This window comes from Talpa occidentalis, unplaced genomic scaffold (assembly GCF_014898055.3).
Source record: "Talpa occidentalis isolate TD23 unplaced genomic scaffold, MPIMG_talOcc4v2.1 talOcc4.13, whole genome shotgun sequence".
In the NCBI taxonomy this organism is placed as follows: domain Eukaryota; kingdom Metazoa; phylum Chordata; class Mammalia; order Eulipotyphla; family Talpidae; genus Talpa; species Talpa occidentalis.
In genome coordinates this window covers 86,864,464-86,883,399 of record NW_023601322.1, presented here as the reverse complement: position 1 = coordinate 86,883,399, position 18,936 = coordinate 86,864,464, and the positions used below count along the sequence as shown (strand labels likewise).

General features: G+C 46.1%; 1 protein-coding gene across 4 annotated transcripts in view; it reads right to left on the bottom strand.

The window, feature by feature from the left end:
• SEMA6A (semaphorin 6A) overlaps positions 1–18,936 on the bottom strand; it is a 126,890-nt gene that overhangs the window by 61,812 nt on the left and 46,142 nt on the right. For all 4 annotated transcript variants that reach the window (XM_037509480.2, XM_037509479.2, XM_037509481.2 and 1 more), the window contains one exon: positions 2,449–2,586. In XM_037509480.2, coding sequence (XP_037365377.1) covers positions 2,449–2,548 — 100 coding nt within the window. In that variant the 5' untranslated portion in view covers positions 2,549–2,586. The remainder of the gene's footprint in view (positions 1–2,448; positions 2,587–18,936) is intronic.

The window sequence follows — 18,936 nt, the reverse complement described above, 5'->3', positions numbered from 1 at the left end:
TGTGAAAAGAGGATATGGGGGCGAGAGGGACAAGAAAATGAAGCCAAGAATTCACAGCAGGGGGAGGACCCCCAGGGGCGGGCTGCAGAACAAAACGCCACTGAGGCCGGACCCTGCCACCACCTTCCGCTTCCACAAGAGTCTGTTATTTCAGAAAACATGGGGATAGAAGAGGGCTCCTTCAGGACCATCGGGTTACAGCTTCATTTCCAGATGACAATAAGCCTGGACTTGCCTGGCGAAGGGTCACTGTTATTGACTTGTCCCTCTTTCTGGGGGTTAAACTTGCGAATGAACCCTTTCCATGAAGGTGTCTTTTCTTCCCGTTTTCTTTTCATCTTTGTAGAGTGCTAAGCCTGAGGGGCAGTCTGCCAAAGATCTTGTCTCGGGACAAAACTATTTCAAAGCAGCCTTCCCATCAATCACCACAAAGGCAATGTGGTCTGGAGGCAAAAGCCCTAGCCCAGGAGCCAGGAGAAAAATACAGTCTCCACAGGCGTCCAGTTGGAATAATCTACTATTGAAGGCAGGCCCCGCTAGGTTGGTTGGCATTCGAGGAACTGTGGGAAGTTCACTCTTGAGTTAAGCAATTGGCTAATCTCACAGAAATGGGGGTTTTGACAGGCCAGGGTCAAACGGAGTGTAGCCAGTTGGGCTATCTGGAATTTTCCCCGTCTTGGAGAGTCAGCGAGCATATTTCTGCTTTCCTGTAGTTCTCCTTGGCTGAGAATGGGCAGTGTGGAATAACATCTGACCTTTAGAAATACCTACATCTCAAAAAGCTCTCTGCCTTTCAACCTACAATCTCCAGAGCACTGGCAATCTTCCAGAGAAACTAAGTAGGCAAGAAAGATGAGTCTTTTTTTTTTAATATTTATTTATACAAAAGCTGGGGTACAGACCAGAGGTGCAGGAGGGTGAGAGGATTCACCAGAGACAGAGTGGGAAGCAGAACAGGCAGATGGACCGAAGACACTGCTGAAGGGAGCAGCGGGCGAGGCAGGAGAGGTCTGCCCCACCATGTGGGTATCTCCCTGGCAGGCCAGGAATCAAACCCGTGCTGCAGAGGCTGCAGACAGCATCACAGGGCGGCTCTCAACCTGTTGTGCCACCGGGGAGGTCCAAGATGAGTCATTTTTTAAAGGCAAGTGTTTGGGGGTAAGGAAGGACTTGAAAACCATTCACACATCGATGCTCAGATCCTGTGCTGTAAACCCTGAGAAGCTGAGCATCATTCCTGGTGAGGATCTTTCTCGAGAGCTCAGTTTGTTGAACAGTCAACCTTGGTGTGGGATTGTCTTGTGGTTTCTCCTTCACTGCGCTGAAATTTCACTTACCCATGATTGAGGAGCTGGCTAAAACAAGTCATGTTTCTCTGCTGTCAGGGGTTTGAGTGTCTACTGAAGTTTAACTTTTCAGAAGCACATTTGGGCTGGGATCTCTTCTGTACTGGAGCACCAAAGCCAGAATATCTCTCTCAAATAGAGAAAAAGAAATGCTCCTTAAGGTGTGGTACTTTGGGTTTGGTAGACACTGTCGTTTTAAGAATGATGCAGTTGCCACCAGCATTTGGTCTGCAGTCACATCCTCTGGTGGTTTTATGTCGACCACCTCATCGTCAAGCCACATAATCTCCTTATCCAACCCAGAACATTCAGCAGAAAGTTGAGAGTTGATGGATCTTGCTAGTGCCAGTTATTTGTGTAAAATACCTCCACTATGTAGCTTGTTCAGAGCTTGTTTTGGGATAGCTACTAGGAAAATCGCTCTTTGGGGAAAAGGTTCTCTTTCACCTTTACTGTGATATTTTGGCTTTTGAAGGGAAAAAGTAGTAAATCAGTTGTTTCATCCTACTCGCGGGTAGGGCTTCCTCTTTTGAAGAGCAAACTGAATTCTTAACATGTTGCTTCCTACTCCAGAATGAAGCAGAGACTTGTTATACAGTTAAAATAGGATCTCTGTGAATTTAAAAAATCAGTCTATCCAAGTCTAGCAGTGATACAACTTGTAAGTTTTCTAAAAAGTTAATCTTTATCTCTCATCCTCCAAAAGAGACTTCATTATTCTCTGTTTGCAGCTTGTAACATCGCCCAGATAGTAATTATGTGTGAAAATGTGCAATACTGGCAAAACCCAAATGCTAGAGATTTTCTCCCAAGCTGGTTTTCAGGCATGATCTTGGCCTCTGTGGAATGAACGAAACTTTATGGGAGGTACTGAGAAACCTCTCACATGCTCACACATATGTGTCCCCACGGCAACACAGAACAGAAGCATGAACCCACATCCCTTCAGTTTGAAAAGACTTAAACTACCACCTTTGCCTTGGACAAGGCAAGAGACTAGATGTCCTATTTTATTAAAATGTTAGTTTTTATGCTTTGCTGGTTCATGCAGGCTAATGTGTCCACAAAGGGCGAGAAGAAGGGCGAGGTGGTGGATACTCACAGTTGCCATGCGAAATACTGATTGGCTCAGAATCTTCTGGGAAACCAGCCCCAGCAAAGTGTAGCAGTGTGAAATATAGCAGCAAGGCTTCTGACCTCATAGTAGTTCAGCGGGGAGACTTTATTTCTCTACTTCACCCTGCCAAAGAGCAAAGAAGGAATTTTTTTTTTTTCCAATTCAGCTATATTTAATTCCATAAAGTGAAATGGCCTTGGAGATCAATTTAAGAGAAAGGGGCCTCCCCTCCCTATCGCTTCCACTGTGAATTCACTGATTATTGTGTTCGATATAAGGAACCTGTGCACCTGAGCCCTTTTGCAAAGCTTCTCCCAAACACGTGACATAGAGAGAGAGGCTTGGTTTTTTGTCCCGAGCCATATTGAGGCCATTGTCAGTGGCTTCTTTATCATAATTATGAAACTCTGAATTCCAAAGAATGTGGACAACTGACATTTTTTAAGGTAAATACTTTTCTTCTTCATAGCAGGTTTATACCAGCATCACGCTTTGCCCCTCCCTGCAAGCCCCAAATGTTTCATGCAGCCAGCCCAGGATCCTCCAAAAATTTTGAAGAGGTTGCCAATATTGAAAAATGGGGTGGTTTGTAATTAAAAAAAAAAAAAATCAGAGTATCTATCTCATACTGACCTAAACAGTGTTTCCTCTCAGGTATCTCCCCCCACCTCTAAAATACACACACACACACACACACACACACAGAGTCTTGAGTCTCACCCCTGGTTTATGTAATTCTACAGTGATCTTTGAATCAAATAAAATCACACAATCTGGGTTTAAAAATAACCATACGCTTTCAGATACTATGAAGAATACTATAGGGGGAATCTGAATTCACATCCTGAAGTGATATTGTTGATTTTTTTAAAAGCAGATCTCTGTATATTTTAGTCTCAAATGTCACCTCGCAATGAAACAGTAGTGAATAGACGCGCCAGATACACAGTTCTACCCATCTGTGCTTTTTTAAAGATGCTCTTTATGTGTAGAAAAATTCTCCTAAATCTTAGAAGTAAAAGCAGCCCCACGCGGGGCTTCTGGATACAGTGAAAAAAGACCTGTAATATAGTAAACACCTCATCACTCTCAGCCATATTTCAAATAAGTGTTGATCTTTCGGGGAAATTAATGTAAAATGGGGGTATCTTTTCATCTTTCCACTGTAAGTAAGGCCTTTGAAGTAGCCTGCCAAAGAGTATCTTTTTTGAACAAAGCTATTTTCCAGCAGTCTATCAATCATTTAAGATCTGTGCGTAGAAAAGTCAAACTTAGTAACTTAGATGTCTTTGAAAGTTAATTTGGCAAACAAACTGCTAACTTACACTTTTTAGAACACCACTTAATATTAGATACCTATGTCTCTCTTCTCCATGCCAAAAAAAGCATTAACAAGTCCCAAGCGTTGCATCACAACTTATAATTTCACAGACACAGCTGGGTCTTAATCATTTCTTCATTTGGAAAGTGCACATTAATTAATTTGCTTTATCTTGAAAATCAAAGAGGGAGAGAGGTTGAGAGAAAAGCCCCAGCAATCCCCTATCTCCATCTCTGATGTGTAGATTAAAATTAAACTTTAAATGACTGCATGTTCACAAGGGCGAGCCATTACCAAGAGACATAAACAAGGTATTTACAGACAGGTTAGAAGCCACGGTCTATTCATTCATTTGCCAGTTCTTTCTATGCTGGAGGATCTGAATCCAAAGGCAAGAAGCTCGGAGGTACCCCTGTGGGCTTCTCAATGGCTCCTGTTCAGTATAACATTAAAGAGGAGAAATCAATAGCACGAGTAAGTAAACCAAAAACCAGACACCCGTCTGCTGTTACATTTTAGATGAGAGAATGTGTGGGGAACGGGAAGTGGCAGCATTTAGGGAGGATTTGTGAGCAGGACTACAGTCTAATCCAGATGCAAATGGCCTCAGAGAGTTGGCCACGTGCATTGGGCGAATAAGGGAGACTCATAAGGCTCATTTTCTTTGCTTTCGTAACCTTTGGGACTATATGTCTAGTTTTAGAGAGAATTTTTTCCTGACATGACAAATGCATTTCTGTCCTTCCACCACTGCACTCATCTTGTACAAACGTCATACGTGGCTATGAGACAATGTTCTGTTCTATTATTATAGCTCCCGATTTTAATTTTTTGGTTTTAAGATTGCATGGGTTCCGTACAACATTCTCAACCCCAGAAGTTGGCAGAGCGAGCAAAGCATGGCAGCATCTATTATGTAATTCAGTGGCTTGTGTTGGCCCTTGCACAGCCAAGGGCATGGCTGAGTTGGGTTATTTAAATATCTCCTGGTTCACAGGAGGGCTCTGTGCCAGGAAAAGTAGCTGCTTTATGCATGCTCCCACCATCATATCATCAGGTTGGTGACATGTGGTACATCCTGTGGGTGCAGGTGTCCCGGCTCCTCTAGTGCACCATGCCCAGCCCAGGTGAGCCCGTGAAAGTTTTCTTCAGCTGCAGTTGTGATCGCCTCAGCTGAGGACGTGTTACTCCCATCCACTGCCCTCTGAGCGGTAACCCTTGCAGACACATAGACGAGACATTTTCTAATTGAAGTTATACTTTGTAGAGCGATCCCCATTCAATCCCATTGTCCTTCCCTATCCCACAGAAAAAGGACTGTGTCTTCTGCTGGGGCCATTGCTGTGTTGTAGCTTTGCCTCAGCCCAGGAGAACAAAACCAAACACGACCTTCCCACTGAGTTTATGAAATCTTGAGCTAGCTGAGCTGCTGCAATTAAAGAGGTGGCTTAAATAATTTCCAAAACTCTGAAAAGCGCTGCCACATGTGTCATGTTTATAGGGATCTGGAGACATTTGTCCATTTCTCTCCCAGGGATTGTGTTGCTACAGGCTCTGGATGACTTAAGGCTGACCCAGAGGCCCCGAGAATTAGATAATGGGAAGATCGTCAACATGGGGTTTGCAAACAAAAACATTCACTTCAAAAATCAGCTTAATATGCCAGAATTTTCCATCTAAAGGTCTCATTCTTTCACTCGTCTTACTTAGCCTGAAAAAAAAACCTGGCCTTTTTAAAATATGCTACCGCTGTTGTTATAATCCTCTTCTTCCCCCAGCCCACAAAGTTCATGAAAAACCTTAAGAAAACGTTCTTAATTTTTAAGACGTATCTGTTTGGTGAGTTTACTAGACCTACTGAATTCCCCGTGAAGTTAATTACACAACTTTAGATTAAGTCAGATGGGCAAGATTTGTGTTGCCTTTCTACCCAATCTGAGCCCGGACTAAAATTCTTTCATCGTAATTCCCTCTAGCGTTCATAGACTAGCTTGCTCCCAGAAGGGTGATGCATAAGTGGGCTGTGACTGTTGGCTGCCATGAGCTAAATGGACCATGCAGAATGCTACCTGGCCAGGAAACTAGCCTTTTAGATGTTTCAGATCGAGGGCCAAACAAAAGGGCCTCCCAGGAGGTTTGTGTGGAAATCCTGCGACTGTACTCATGCTGGTAATTGTTTTTGAAAATAAGCAAATCTTCAGTAAGTGGGGCTTCCATCCATGCCCCCTGCCCCCCATATCCTGATCACACAGCAAGTCATTTTGTCAGGAAAACATGAAGTAAAGTGGATGTCAGTGGAGACGGAAATGATGATGCAGTCAGAGAGAGGTCACAAATTGCTACATCTTTTGATGAGTCGGGTTAATTATTTTTAAAAATTTATTTTTATTTATTTATGCATACAAGAACTGGGGTGTAGGCGGGCAGTGAGAGGATTCACCAGAGTGGGGAGCAGAACAGGCAGATCTACTGAAATACACTGCTGAGGGGAGCAGTGGGTGAGACAGGAGAGGTCTGCTGCTCCACGTGGGTTGCTCCCTGGCCGGGGATCGAACTTGTGCTGCAGAGGCTGCCAATAGCTTGCTAGCACTGTCTTTAACCCCTGCGCCACCACGGAGGCCCCACACTGTAACTTTTTAATGTGAATCGTGACTCTGACATGAGGGCAAAATAACAGAAGGCCTTGGAAGATGGAGCCAGGCAGTGTGGAGGCTCTTAGAGTTCCGTGAGTGTGCAAGGCACAGGCACACATTACTCAATTTAGACGTGTCAACCTGGGGAAAGGGACCTCCCAATCTCCATTGTGAGCACAAGGAAACGGGCTCAGGGAGGCTGAGTACAGCACGCGGGCAGCACAGTCAGTAGCTGCAGCACATCAGTGAGAAGGGAAGGCAGAGCCCCAACGCACCAGCGCACAGGCCTGGTTCTGCGTGATGCCAATGTGGGCGACCTCCCCAGCACATCACAGCAAGGGGCCCTGAAGGAAGGTCGGGCGGAAAGAGACGCTGGCATAAATGGAAACTGCACTTAAGGTAATAGTTGAATGTAAGTTGATGCATTTATGCTTATGAGGGCAGAGCGACCGAATGTCCCTAATGGCTCCGGTAATAAAAATCTGTCTGAGGAGTACACAGGAGCTTCCAAACACGCACAAAATAAAAGGCTCTTTCCACTTTATGACCCTGTGACTAGAAGCTGAGGTGAAAGAAAGATGCAAATGCTTCTCAACTAGACATTTAGGAGGAATTGGACCACATGACACCACTGTGTTCACTGGACCCACATGCCTACTTATAGCCTCCTGGGTAGCAACGCTAGAAGTCACAGATCATCAGGACCAGGGCCTGAACAAGAATGAGGCTGTCTGCTTCGGGTGCAGACACCACAAAAGTATCTGGACGCCCCTCAAGTCAGAATGAGGGACCTCTGGCCAAAGAGAGGTGAGAGCAAGTGCTGGCGCAGAAGCTGCAGTGGGCTGGGTGCTGGGGACCTGGCTCACAGAGGTGTGCGGTGCCGGTGGCCCTCGGGCTGGCCCACCTCACGAATCGAGAGTGTCCAGCAGCTGGTGTCCTTCACTCCTGGGCAGCCCCAGTGACAAGGGCTGCAGAGGATGGGGCCATCTGCAGGCTGCATGGGCCGGGCCAAGAGGAAGACTTCCCCGTGAAGTGGACGCAGCTTGGGACAGGGATCCTGGTTGAAACCATGACTGTGCCCGGTCACCACGAGGCCACCTGTCCCGGGACACTTGCAGATACAGGATCCATGCAAATGAGGAGCGTGGCGCTAGCCTCTTCAGAGAGCATGTGGTCTTTCTTTTCTCATCTCAGCCGTAAGCAGAGACATAAAAGCCCCCATTTCAGAAGGAGGAGATATGCCACCGGCCTAAACGCAACACATTTTGGAGGAAGCTGATGGCATTCGATGGCGTATCATAATAAATATCGACTGTGCATAATAGATGTTCCATTTTAGATAGGAAACCGCTGTCACAAAGGAGCAGAAGTGCAGCTGTGTGTTCAGGAGTCCTTTTAGGGAAAAAGTTTCTTGGAATAATGAAGGCTGGTTGTAAATCTATTATCTTATGAGGGAGAAGAGCAGTGTTGTCTGTCAGGCGATTCTGTATTATAACATTTTTTTTTCTCTCTACTAATACGAGCCCACTCCCTCCCCCAAAACACACACACACACACACACACACACACACACCCACAACCCTGAGCCAGTGCATTTAACACACTTGGCTTGGGGTTTTCAGACACTGTGTTCTGACTCACGCGGACTCTGCAGCTATAGGCAGGATGTTAGCAGAGCTGAAAATACTCTGGCAAACTATCATCTCGAAATGCTGCCACAGTTCCGACCATGTTTATCCACGTCACACCCCCACTTTTTGTCATCTCTGTCTTTTTGGCTAATCTTTTTAATTAAAAAAAAATTCAATTGAAGTAACACTATATTTTAACTTGAAAGTTTTTCAGGTGTGTATTATTTAAAATCAACAGAAGCATATACTGTCATTCATTTGCCGGTCAGTGTCCAATTCTGTCCACATCTGCCCCAGAGGCAGAAACAAACATCCCCTTAATTTTACTGTTCAGGAGGCTGAGGCCATGGGAAGTGAGGTACTTGCCAAAGATGGCACAGCTCAAAAGGGGCAGAGCTGAGCAGCAGTTGGGGACTCCTGATTCCTTCTCTGAGTTCTTTCCCTACATCATGCTGCGTTCAGAAAGGAAGCCAAAAGCCATTCATCTGCCCTTGGCTGGCTGATGCTCGTAACTTCATTGCCTGCTTTCCATCTTATCCGTTTCCCTGTGCTCTGCTGGGAGTCAGGCTCGGTGCTAGATGCTGATGTAGGCAGAGATGGAAGAAAAATCATCCCTTCACCCTCCCAGGGCCTCCCTGTTCAGTAAGCAAATGGGCCTGACTCTTCCAGCCTGCTGTCCCCAAATAGAACACATCGCCAATACTTTCTCAAAACAATTAAAATTCAGTTGCACTAATACTGTGCACAGGATGATAGTGTTGTGGAGACACACGGGTGGATAGGTCAGCTGTTGCTCTGGCTGGAGAAAGCCTTGGCAGGAGGCTTCACTGTGGACCGTGGGAGGCGGAGGAGGGCCAGGTGGAAAAACCCCTGAGGTAGAAGGACCAGGACATGAGAACAGGGTGTTCAAATAGGTCACTGCTCTCTCCATGACGTCTGGACTTGGGGGCCATTTCACACTTTTTTTTTTTTTAAGATTTATTTATTTATTTATTTATTTATTTATTTATACAAGCACTGGGTATAGTCAGAAGCACGGGAGGGTGAGAGAATTCACCAGAGCCAGAGCAGGGAGCAGAACAGGCAGACTGACGAAGTACACTGCTGAGGGGAGCAGCGGGCGGCAGGAGAGGTCTGCGCGCCATGTGGGACCCTCCTCCAGTGGCCGGGGAGCAGCTGGGGATCGAACCGGTGCTGCAGAGGCTGCGGGCAGCTTCACAACCCAGCGCTCAGCCGCTGCGCCACCGGGGAGGCCCATTTCACACTTTCTTAATAGAACTTCGAGCATCGGTCTAAGGAGTGCATGGAGTTTTCCCCCACTTCCCTCAAAGTTTGGCTTAAAGAATTCTAACTGAGCATAAAGATCATGTCTGATGACTTGTTCCTTCCAAGAATATGGCAGAAGAACAGGCGGCGGTGGGTGAGGAGACCTCTGCAGTAACAGCTCAGAATATTGGCATTTATTCATTCCAGGTGCTGAACGCGTGAGTTATTTTCACATTACTCTCCCCGGTTTTCTGTACATTTGTAATTTCATTCAAAATGAAACAGAGGGCAGAAATAACATGCCCAAATTGAAGGCACTTTTTCTCCAGCTCTTAGGTATTTGCAGAGTGATTTAAAAGAGAGCCAACCAGAGATATTAGTGACTGTATTCTCCCATGCACCATTGTCAAAATCCTGAGCTGATTTAAAGTAAAATAGAGCAAGTGCTGCCCTTTGACAGGACAACTCTCCCTAATAATTTCTTCTCTGTTTGCTCTCAGTGTTGCTGAGATAGAAATCAGAATCTCTGTGCTACCATTCTCACCTTCCTGCTCCTCCCTCAGCCTGAGATGGTTCAGGCACAGACACCTGCAGGGGGTATTCTCTTCCCGCTCTGGAGTGCAGATCAACTTCAAACACGGCTCACTGAGAAATTAAAGACCTGCAAGTCTCTCTCTGAACTCTGAAGAACAGCCCCAGATAACAAGATCACCCACCACAGATGATTAAAACTTTGACCAAGCTCTAAAATTCTTCTGCTTTTTAGGGGTAAAATTGTCTCAAGATCAGCATGAAAGTGAAAAAAACTTTCCTTGAACTAAACTTTTTAAGTCAGGTTCTTGGTGTTCACTGCATTGTGTTCTTATCTCTTTCCATGAGGGCAGGTGCTTTGTCCTCACCCCAAAATTTAAAAATAGAGTTTGCATTCAACTCCAAGCTTGTAACTGTATGGAGAGACATAGTGTCATTTCAGGATCTGCACCACATTGCTGACTGGTGCTGGGCAGTGAACTCCATGTATACCCAGTGGACTATCCGAGTCTCCCTCCAGCTGTCCATCCATGCATCCATCCATCCTACCTATCCATCCATCTAGACGCATCAAGAAATGAGATGGAAACATTATCTTTTGAATTTCCACAATGTTCTTATATTCTTCAGGAAAGCCATTTCATTTATTAAAGAGGAAAAAGTCTGCATTATAGCCCAGTGAGCTGGATGAAAATTGCAAACCCATACATGTCAGTGTGTGCACATTTAATATAGAACTTGCTAGATATCGCTACGTTTTCCTAAAACTTAGCCTGTCTTTAAAGGCTTTGTTCATGTTCTTTACACATTAAAAAAAGGGACTCTTGAGCCTGCCTCCATTTATACTGAGGGCAGCTATCAACTTGAACTGGAGTGGAGAGAACAGTGCACACTAGTTAGTTGGCTCTTCCCACATGAGTCAAATTCAGTAATAACACTCCCTGAGATGGTCGTTTGTTTTCCATGTGAAATCCTACCCTCAAAATTAAAAACCATTTCCAAACATCCTGAAAATGTGCTTCCTTAAGGTGAATGAGAGTAAGTTCCAGGAAATTATGGGTTTGTTTAAATGTCTTTAGCACTTAATGACTTGAATCCTTACGCAGGTGACTTAAAGGTCACTGTGCAGAAACAGATTTAAGGCCCCTTTATTGCAATGAATGTGGCCGGCATCTGGGTGAAATATTTTGATGAGAATAGTTTTAAAATCTGCCTCACTTCTCCTTAAGTTTAAAGAAAAACAAGGTTCAGTTTTCCCTGTTCCTCTAGGTCTGGATGAAGCAAGTGGGTTTTGGAAATTCAGGTACATAATCCATTTATTGCAAGTTAAAAAAAAAAAAAAAAGCAAAACAAAACCCTGAACACCCAATGCTTTTTCCTAGTCATTTGGTGACAAAACTTGACCTGGCGTGAGAACATTTATCATTTTTATTTATCTCTTAGAATGAATATTGGTACATTTCACTGCAGAAATACTGGGTCGATTACTGGATGTCGACCCTTCTAGGGAATGTGTCCCATATTTGTTTTCTAAAAACTGAAATATTTAAAATTCTGAAACACATCTGTGCCAAAGGGCTCAAAAAAGAAACCTGAAGGCTTAGAAACGGGGCAAAAGAAGGAAGAAAAGGAAACGCTTCATCGTGGAATTTCCAACAGTATCTTGGTTAAACCAGGATCTGTCCATCTGATGGAGTATTGTGAAATTTTCACAGAATTAAAAAAATGCATTGTACCCATTTATCTTTTAAAATATAGAGCAGGGCCTCCCTGGTGGCGCAAGGGGTTAAGCACTGCACTATGAAGCAATGCACAGCCTCTGCAATACGAGTTTGATCCCTGGCTGGCCAGGGAGCAACTGACATGGCGCAGCAGACCTCTCCTGTCTCTCTCTCTGCTCCCCTCAACAGTATATTTCAGTCAGTCTGCCTGTTCTTTTCCCCAGTCTGTCTCTGGTGAATCCTCTCACCCCGCCCCCAACCCCCCACACCTCTGGCCTGCACCCCAGCTCTTGTATGCATAAATAAATCTTTAAAAAAAATAAAATAAAATATAGATCATATTGTACTCTGCTTGCAATAATATTTGAGAGATTGGGAATTGCTGACTCGGTCAACCCTTCTTAATTTCCTCTGTTCTGTGTGTTCATGAAGTTAGGGTTCCAGGATCCTATCTGTTCAAGGCACCAGCAAGGACAGAGTTCCACAAAATGAGGGGTGATCACAAATCAGGAGTGTCTTGTTAGAGGGTCATTTAAGCGGTGACATTAAGCAGCCACAGAAGAGGCCATGCACATGCATGCCTGGGTGAGTGTCATTTTTAACTCCTGACAGCCAACCACAGGCGGGTCCGCACCCCTCCATCTCTCCATAAATGGGCAGACTTCACAGGCTTCTCTGTACGGTAAGGGCTGGGCTCTCCAAAGGCTTGTCCATCATGTCTGCAGCCTGTAATCTTCTCTGGTGATGACTTTTTCCAACCCTTGTCAGCAGAGGGGCTGGTTGGCTGGGCCTGTCCCTTCTGCTTTTTTAAAAAAAAATTTTAAATATTTTACATCATTGTTCACTTTTGCCCTGTGCTTTGTTGCACCTTCCTTTAATTGCCAAATGCCTGCAACTTTCCTTCCATAGATAACCCCGGTGAGTTGAAGGATTAATTGATTAAAGGAAGAATGTCAATTTGAAGAATATTTGGGGAGGACAAGTTTTTTTAGGCAGAAGGTGGGAGGTAGTTGAGAAGGAACACAGACTCTCTTCCTTCCTCCCTGAAGGGCCCCCCTCAAGTGGCCCCCCTACTTTCTCTCAAAATGGACATTGGGCGGCGGGTACCATAGTGATTGATTATAACACTGAGATAAAAATGGAGGCAAATGGTTAATAGCAGATAACCTGGACTCAAGGTTAATCACTGCAGTCCACATTCTCTGGAGGGAAAACAGCCCATGATGTCACCAATTAACCTCAACATCTAAAAATAAAAAAATAAATCACAATTTCCCTAATTAATAGCCCAGCAGCCAGCCACTATAATTATAATCTCTATGAGAGACCAGAATCAGGAGGGTAAATAAAAGTAGCCAATCAATGTGCGTGTGACCAGCAGAAAGCAAATTAGAGGGCTGGGGGGCAGACGAAAGAGAGATGGTCAATCAGGGAGGAAGCCAGCGTGAGACCCAGGCCCAGCTCAGTGCGGGTGGCCCCAGAAAGCCGGGGCTCCCTCCATGCACACGTGCCTGCTGCCTGCCTTTGGGAGGAAAATTAGGCTCAGGCCATGCCTAAATGGCTCTGACAGCCGCTCATCCCTGGCTACTGGAAAGCACACATGTCTGCCAGGGTCATCCTGCTTTCGCTGCAAAGGATTGGACCTTCTGAGCAGCGAGGTGGAAAACACGCCTCGGTGGAGCGCAGCAACTGGGAATAATGCACAAACTTCTTTTCCAAAGAGAGATCCCCCAGGTTTAACGAAAAGAGGAAGATGGAATAATTTTCCACTCAGATAGCGATATCCTTTCTGTTCAGTTAACAGAGTCTTCATCTTTCCAAAGAGTAAAAAAAAAGAAAAATCACTCTGAAGTGTCACCAAAGAACAGGCAGATGTGTTCCCCTATCTTTATTTAGTCAGCCCTTTCCTGCAGTAGGAAGACATGAAAGGACACCAAGTCACCCCCAGAATCTTCAATGAGGAGGCAGCCGGCGCTGTGTGGTGCTGGGCCAGGTGATTCAAGCCTGGGGAACCCCGTCTCCACCGGAAAATCAGGTCATAAGGCCACCTGCCCTTCCTCAAAAGATGAATTTGAAGGTTCAGAGTCATCACTAGTAAATTTTCTGTTCCTTACAAGTAATTTCATTCCAAAGAGCACCACTCGTGGACAGCATGGATTACTTTCATGTGTTGGGAGTTACTGTTAGGAGGATGAGACATGAGAAAATATTGTACCATGGAGAAGCCATGAAAAGAGGACTGTGTTACCTTTGTTAGCTGTTGGCCTTCACATATTCCCTTGACTGTTCATCCACTCAAGAAACGGTTGGGTCTAATACGGGCATGTCAGACCCTGTGCTAGAGCCACAGGGGAAATAGAGGTCATGGGCTGGGTCGTGGATTCTTACCTTAGGTGCCCCAGAGCACTCTGGGAAACAGCACACGAGCAACTATAACAAGTAGAAAGCAAAGCAAACATGCAAGGCAATAAATACCATGAGATTTCAGGGACTGAGAGGGCGCAGGTATTGATTCTAGAACCCCAAACATGCCAAATCTGTCCACAGTTGCCACACTCCCTGCCAGCATCTACCCACCACCAGCTCCAACCTAGGCATGAGTTCTTCTCCCTCTGTCCACTTGGCCATCTTTCCGTTTCATCTCTATGAAGAGACTGATGGTCTTTTTATTTTAATTTAATTTAATTTTTATTTTTAAAGATTTATTCACTTATGCATACAAGAGCTGGGGTCTAGGCCAGAGGTGTGGGGGGTGAGAGGATACACCAGAGACAGAGCGGGGAGCAGAACAGGCAGATTGACGAAATACACTGCTGAGAGGAGCAGCGGGAGAGTCAGGAGAGGTCTGCTGTGCCATGTGGGCAACTGCTCCCTGGCCGGCTGAGGGATCGAACTCATTCTGCAGAAGCCTCATCCTGCAGACAGCTTCATAGGTTGCATCTTAATCCCTTGCGACACCAGGGAGGCCCCTGACAGTCTTTTTAAAACACAAATCCTCCATCATGTCTTTCATTGCATAAAACTCTCCTGTGGCATTTACAACAAAGTTGAACCTACCCAACCTCCCCACCCAACAAAGCTGCACCCTTCTGGGTGCCAAAAGCGCCCCCCTCTCTCTGACCCTAGCTTGTTCCTTTCCGCTGTTCTCTATTCCGTTCCAAGCTCTGCCTGGCTCTCCTCAAACACACTCAGTTCTCTTTCCTGCCTTAAGGACTAGCTGCTTCCTTGTCTTGGAATAATGCCCTCCACCCTAGTCTTCTTAGAGCTGGCTCACTTCTGTCATCAAAACTCAGCTAAAAAGGCTTTCTCTGACCCTCCATTCCTTTTTTACATCACTTTATTCTAAATTTTAAGAAAGGATTTGTCCCTAGTTGAATTATCATAATTCCTATTTGCCTTTGTCTGTCCAGCCCTCCGTCAGAATGTAAGCTTTGGCTGGGCAAGTTTATCTCTCTTAATGCTGTATCGCCATGTTAAACCAAGAAAGACCATCAGGACAATTTCTGACCAATGGGAGTTACAATAAGAAAAGTGCAGGTGTGAGGGGCAAGGATAGGCATTCAGGTATCTGAAGAGAAACCTGCAAGATCGTTATGAGGGTAGAATTGAGATTAGTGGGCAGAATCTATAAGGAGATGACTTCTGCCCAAACTAAGGAGAATCTCTGCCACAGCCACTGCTGGTAACATGAACAGGGACTGGCCCATCAAGGGGAGGGGAGCGTGAGGGTGGAAGAAAGATTGTCCAGGGGATCCCGCCATCGGACGTGGAACCAGACTATGCCACGTTTAAGGCCTCAGTGGAGAGCCTGACCACCTGTGATTCTTGGATGCTGTGGCTAGGCCTACCTCCCACGTACTTGGAGCAGGAAGCCACAGATGGCCCGGCACAGTCCTGCTGTGGGCTCGAGCTCTACCTGGAAGCTGCCCATACATGGAATGAAGCTCCGTAGATGGAGTGAAGTGCTTGGAACCGAAGAGAACGTCTGTGGCCCAAAGAGAAAGTCTATGGACTTGACCTCAATCACTCATGCTCCTTGTCTGATCAGCTTTTACCGGCGATAGGCCCATAGCCAAAAAGAGTGAGAGCCAGACTGAGTGTCATGGGCATTATCAGGGCCCACTGGGGTGGGAACACACAGCCTTCAATCGGCACCACTTCCTCCCAGCTCCACAAGCTCAGAGAAGGTCTCAAAGTGTGGGATACAGTGAAGCCCTGGTGTGTGGCCTTCCTGGGGATGTATGTCATCCACTGGCTTGTTGCTAAGGCTCAATTGCCAATGACATCCAGACCCCAAGAGATGATTTAACTCCACTCTTGTCTCGAATCCCTTCCCAGTGACTCATAACTTTTCCCTGACACCAGAGCAGCTGGGCCAGCCAGCTGGAGAGACAGCATACAGATGTTGCTGGCTGGCTTCGGAGGCTCTGGGGTGGGGATGGGGGGTCTGTTGTGTGTAGCTATCCCAGGTTGCCTTGGTGGGCCCCACAGTGGCTGACTCCCCTGTGTAAGCAAGATGTGGGTGAGGATGCCCACCCCATCAGGGGCATCTCGCATCCTGCAACACGTATCATGTGTGTCTCAGAGCAGACTGCACGGGGGCTCTTAATGCTGCATTTCCTTGGGGAAATTGAGATCCTTGAGCCAGTCCATCTGGAGAAGGTATGAGAGATAGTACTCTGGCCAGAACGTACCACCCACCCCGAGGTCTGGGCTTAAGGTGAATCTCCAATCAGAGAACACGAGAAAGGCCGAGAAGGTAAAGGAGGGCTTGGTGAGAGCAATAAAGGGTGGTCTCTATGTCAGAGAAGAAGATTTCGAACAGACATGCATTTAGAGTCATGGATTAAACACCAGGAAAAGTATGGAAAAGACACGTGTAAAATCCTCATTAGAAGTCACTTGCTGAGCTACATCCTATACCTCGAGGGTGCTTGTTAAAATATTTGTTGATCTGGATTCAACTTTGAGCATTTGACAAATGTCAACACATTGAGTTCTGCAGCGATTGTCAAAGGGGTATTTTCTTATGTGAAAATTGAAATATACGCCAAGATTGATTTTTTTAAGTGTCGTGACTATCCCGGTTCTGTAACACAAGCAAGTAGAAACAGTGGTTGTCTCTGAGGGAGGCGGACTGGGGTCAGATGTGGGACAGAATCTCACATTTTATGTTCTGCCATCCCTTTCATGCCGCTTTGAACTTTTTTCCTTATGCATGTGTTTCATTTTTGCAAGCAAACAAAACTGGATTTTTTTTCTTTTTGAATCTGTATCTCGAGAGGCAAACCTGGAACTCAGACCTACTGAGAGCTGCCAATTCCCACACTGTTCCCCAGGATCCTGACCTCTGACAGTATATTCAGCCAGTAGTGATGTTCTGAACACAGGGCGGGGGTGAGGGACGTTTACAGGCATGATAGTGCCAACAGTGGTAACTTGAGTACGTCTGTGATAAAGACGGATGTCTATGGTGGCCGACGGCTCCCACCCCACCATAAACCCGCCTGCAGGCTGTATGAATGGCTGCCTAATTTATTAGCTTTCAAATAAGAATGTAATAGACTCAGAAAGGCAGGATGCAGTAGAGTCAAACGCAGAGTCAGATGAGCTCAGAGCAAATACCCTTCATATTTTTGTTTTACGTCCCATAAGCAAAAGCCCATGCTGTGGAGGGGAACCTTTTTTCTCTCCATTTGTATGTTCATTTCTGGTGAGGCTCCGGCCCCCTGGTTCTCGCTCATCACATCCCATTCTCTGCCTCCACCTATCACGGCAAAGGGGCCCAGGGCTGCTTTTGGACACGTGGCCCAGAGCATGCCCGACTTTTTTTAGAAGCTGAAGGACTGTTCTGCTCTGGGGTGGTCACTGTAGATTACCCCAGAGTGGTGCTCCCAGATTAGAGGTGATGCTGACCTGGCAGAGGAGAGAGGGACCCCGCATGGGAAGATGATAAAGACGGTCCCAGGGCCCCTTCCTGGGAGCTGCCACTGTGTATTCAGCAAACACCGAACTGGGTGCTGGGACAGGGGCGAAAGCTATTTCTTACATCTCCTTGCCTCTCCTCTGCCATCCCGTGGAAGCTGCCACTCTGTTGGGTGGGTCCATGATGCTGCTCTTGCTGGGCTGGGAGGCAGCAGTTTCTTTTTTTTTTAAAGATTTATTTACTCATGCCTACAAGAACTGGGGTACAGGCCAGAGGTGTTGGGGGTGAGAGGTTTCACCAGAGACAGAGTGGGGAGCAGAACAGGCAGATTGACTGAAATACACTGCTGAGGGGAGCAGCAGGGGAGACAGGAGAGGTCTGCTGAGCCATGTGGGTAGCTCCCTGGCTGGGGGTGGAACTCATATTGCAGAGGCTGTGGATGGCTCCATAGGTTGCGTCTTAACCCCTTGTGCCACCAGGGAGGCCCAGCAGTTTCTGATTCCAGTTTCAACTCCAAGTGCGGCCCTCAGGACAGGAATGCTGTCGCCTCCTCTCTTCACCCCACTGGTATCCGCTGCTCTGTCCACAGCTAACTGCAAAAAAAAAATCACTTGGGAGTAGGCCAGCGGTTTTCAAATTGGTCCCAGGTTGGAATCTCCTGGAGAGCTTCAAAAAGCAAGGGTGCCAGCACCCCACATCCAGAGATTGCAACTTAATTGGCCTGGGGTATGTGCAGTGCTCTAGAAATGTTACTGCACCCCCAGGTGACTCTATGTGGGGGAGCACTGTTACACACACACACACACACACACACACACACACACAGTCACCAAATCACAACCCTAATCCCTTCCATTTCAATACCTCAGTCACAGCCAAGGATAATTAATCATGATTCCAAAAACTTGTACTTGTGCCAGCTACATGGAGCGACTTTTAAAATAGTTACGTCTATCCCGTGCCCACCTACCCTTCTGCGAAACCACCATCAACATAGAATTTAGTCCATTAAAAACGATGGGGAGCCGAGCAGAAACTTCTCTTCCAGCACGGGGCTGGCCAAGTGTATCTAATGTAAACACAGACAATAGGTATGTTCTCTGCTACGACAGAGTTGAAATAAAGCAGACCTCATTAACCCCCCCAGATGCTGCAGCGCAGAAGCCATGTGAACACTATCTCGCAGCTTTATCAACAAGGCCTTTCTCTTCCACTGTGCCCTGGTAACCGGGGAAATATAAATTTTGATTACTGATTGCTGCATTGTTAGTCGCTGACTATCTATCATCAGGAGCTGGTCACCAGTGTCAGTCCGGACTTAATTATCTCAGCTGAAGAGAAAGTAACCCCATGAAAGAAGTGTTTTCCAATTAAAGCAGCATAGAATATGTGATTTGTCTCTCTGGCGACATCCAATTCATACCCCTTTTCATGTTATTTGTAT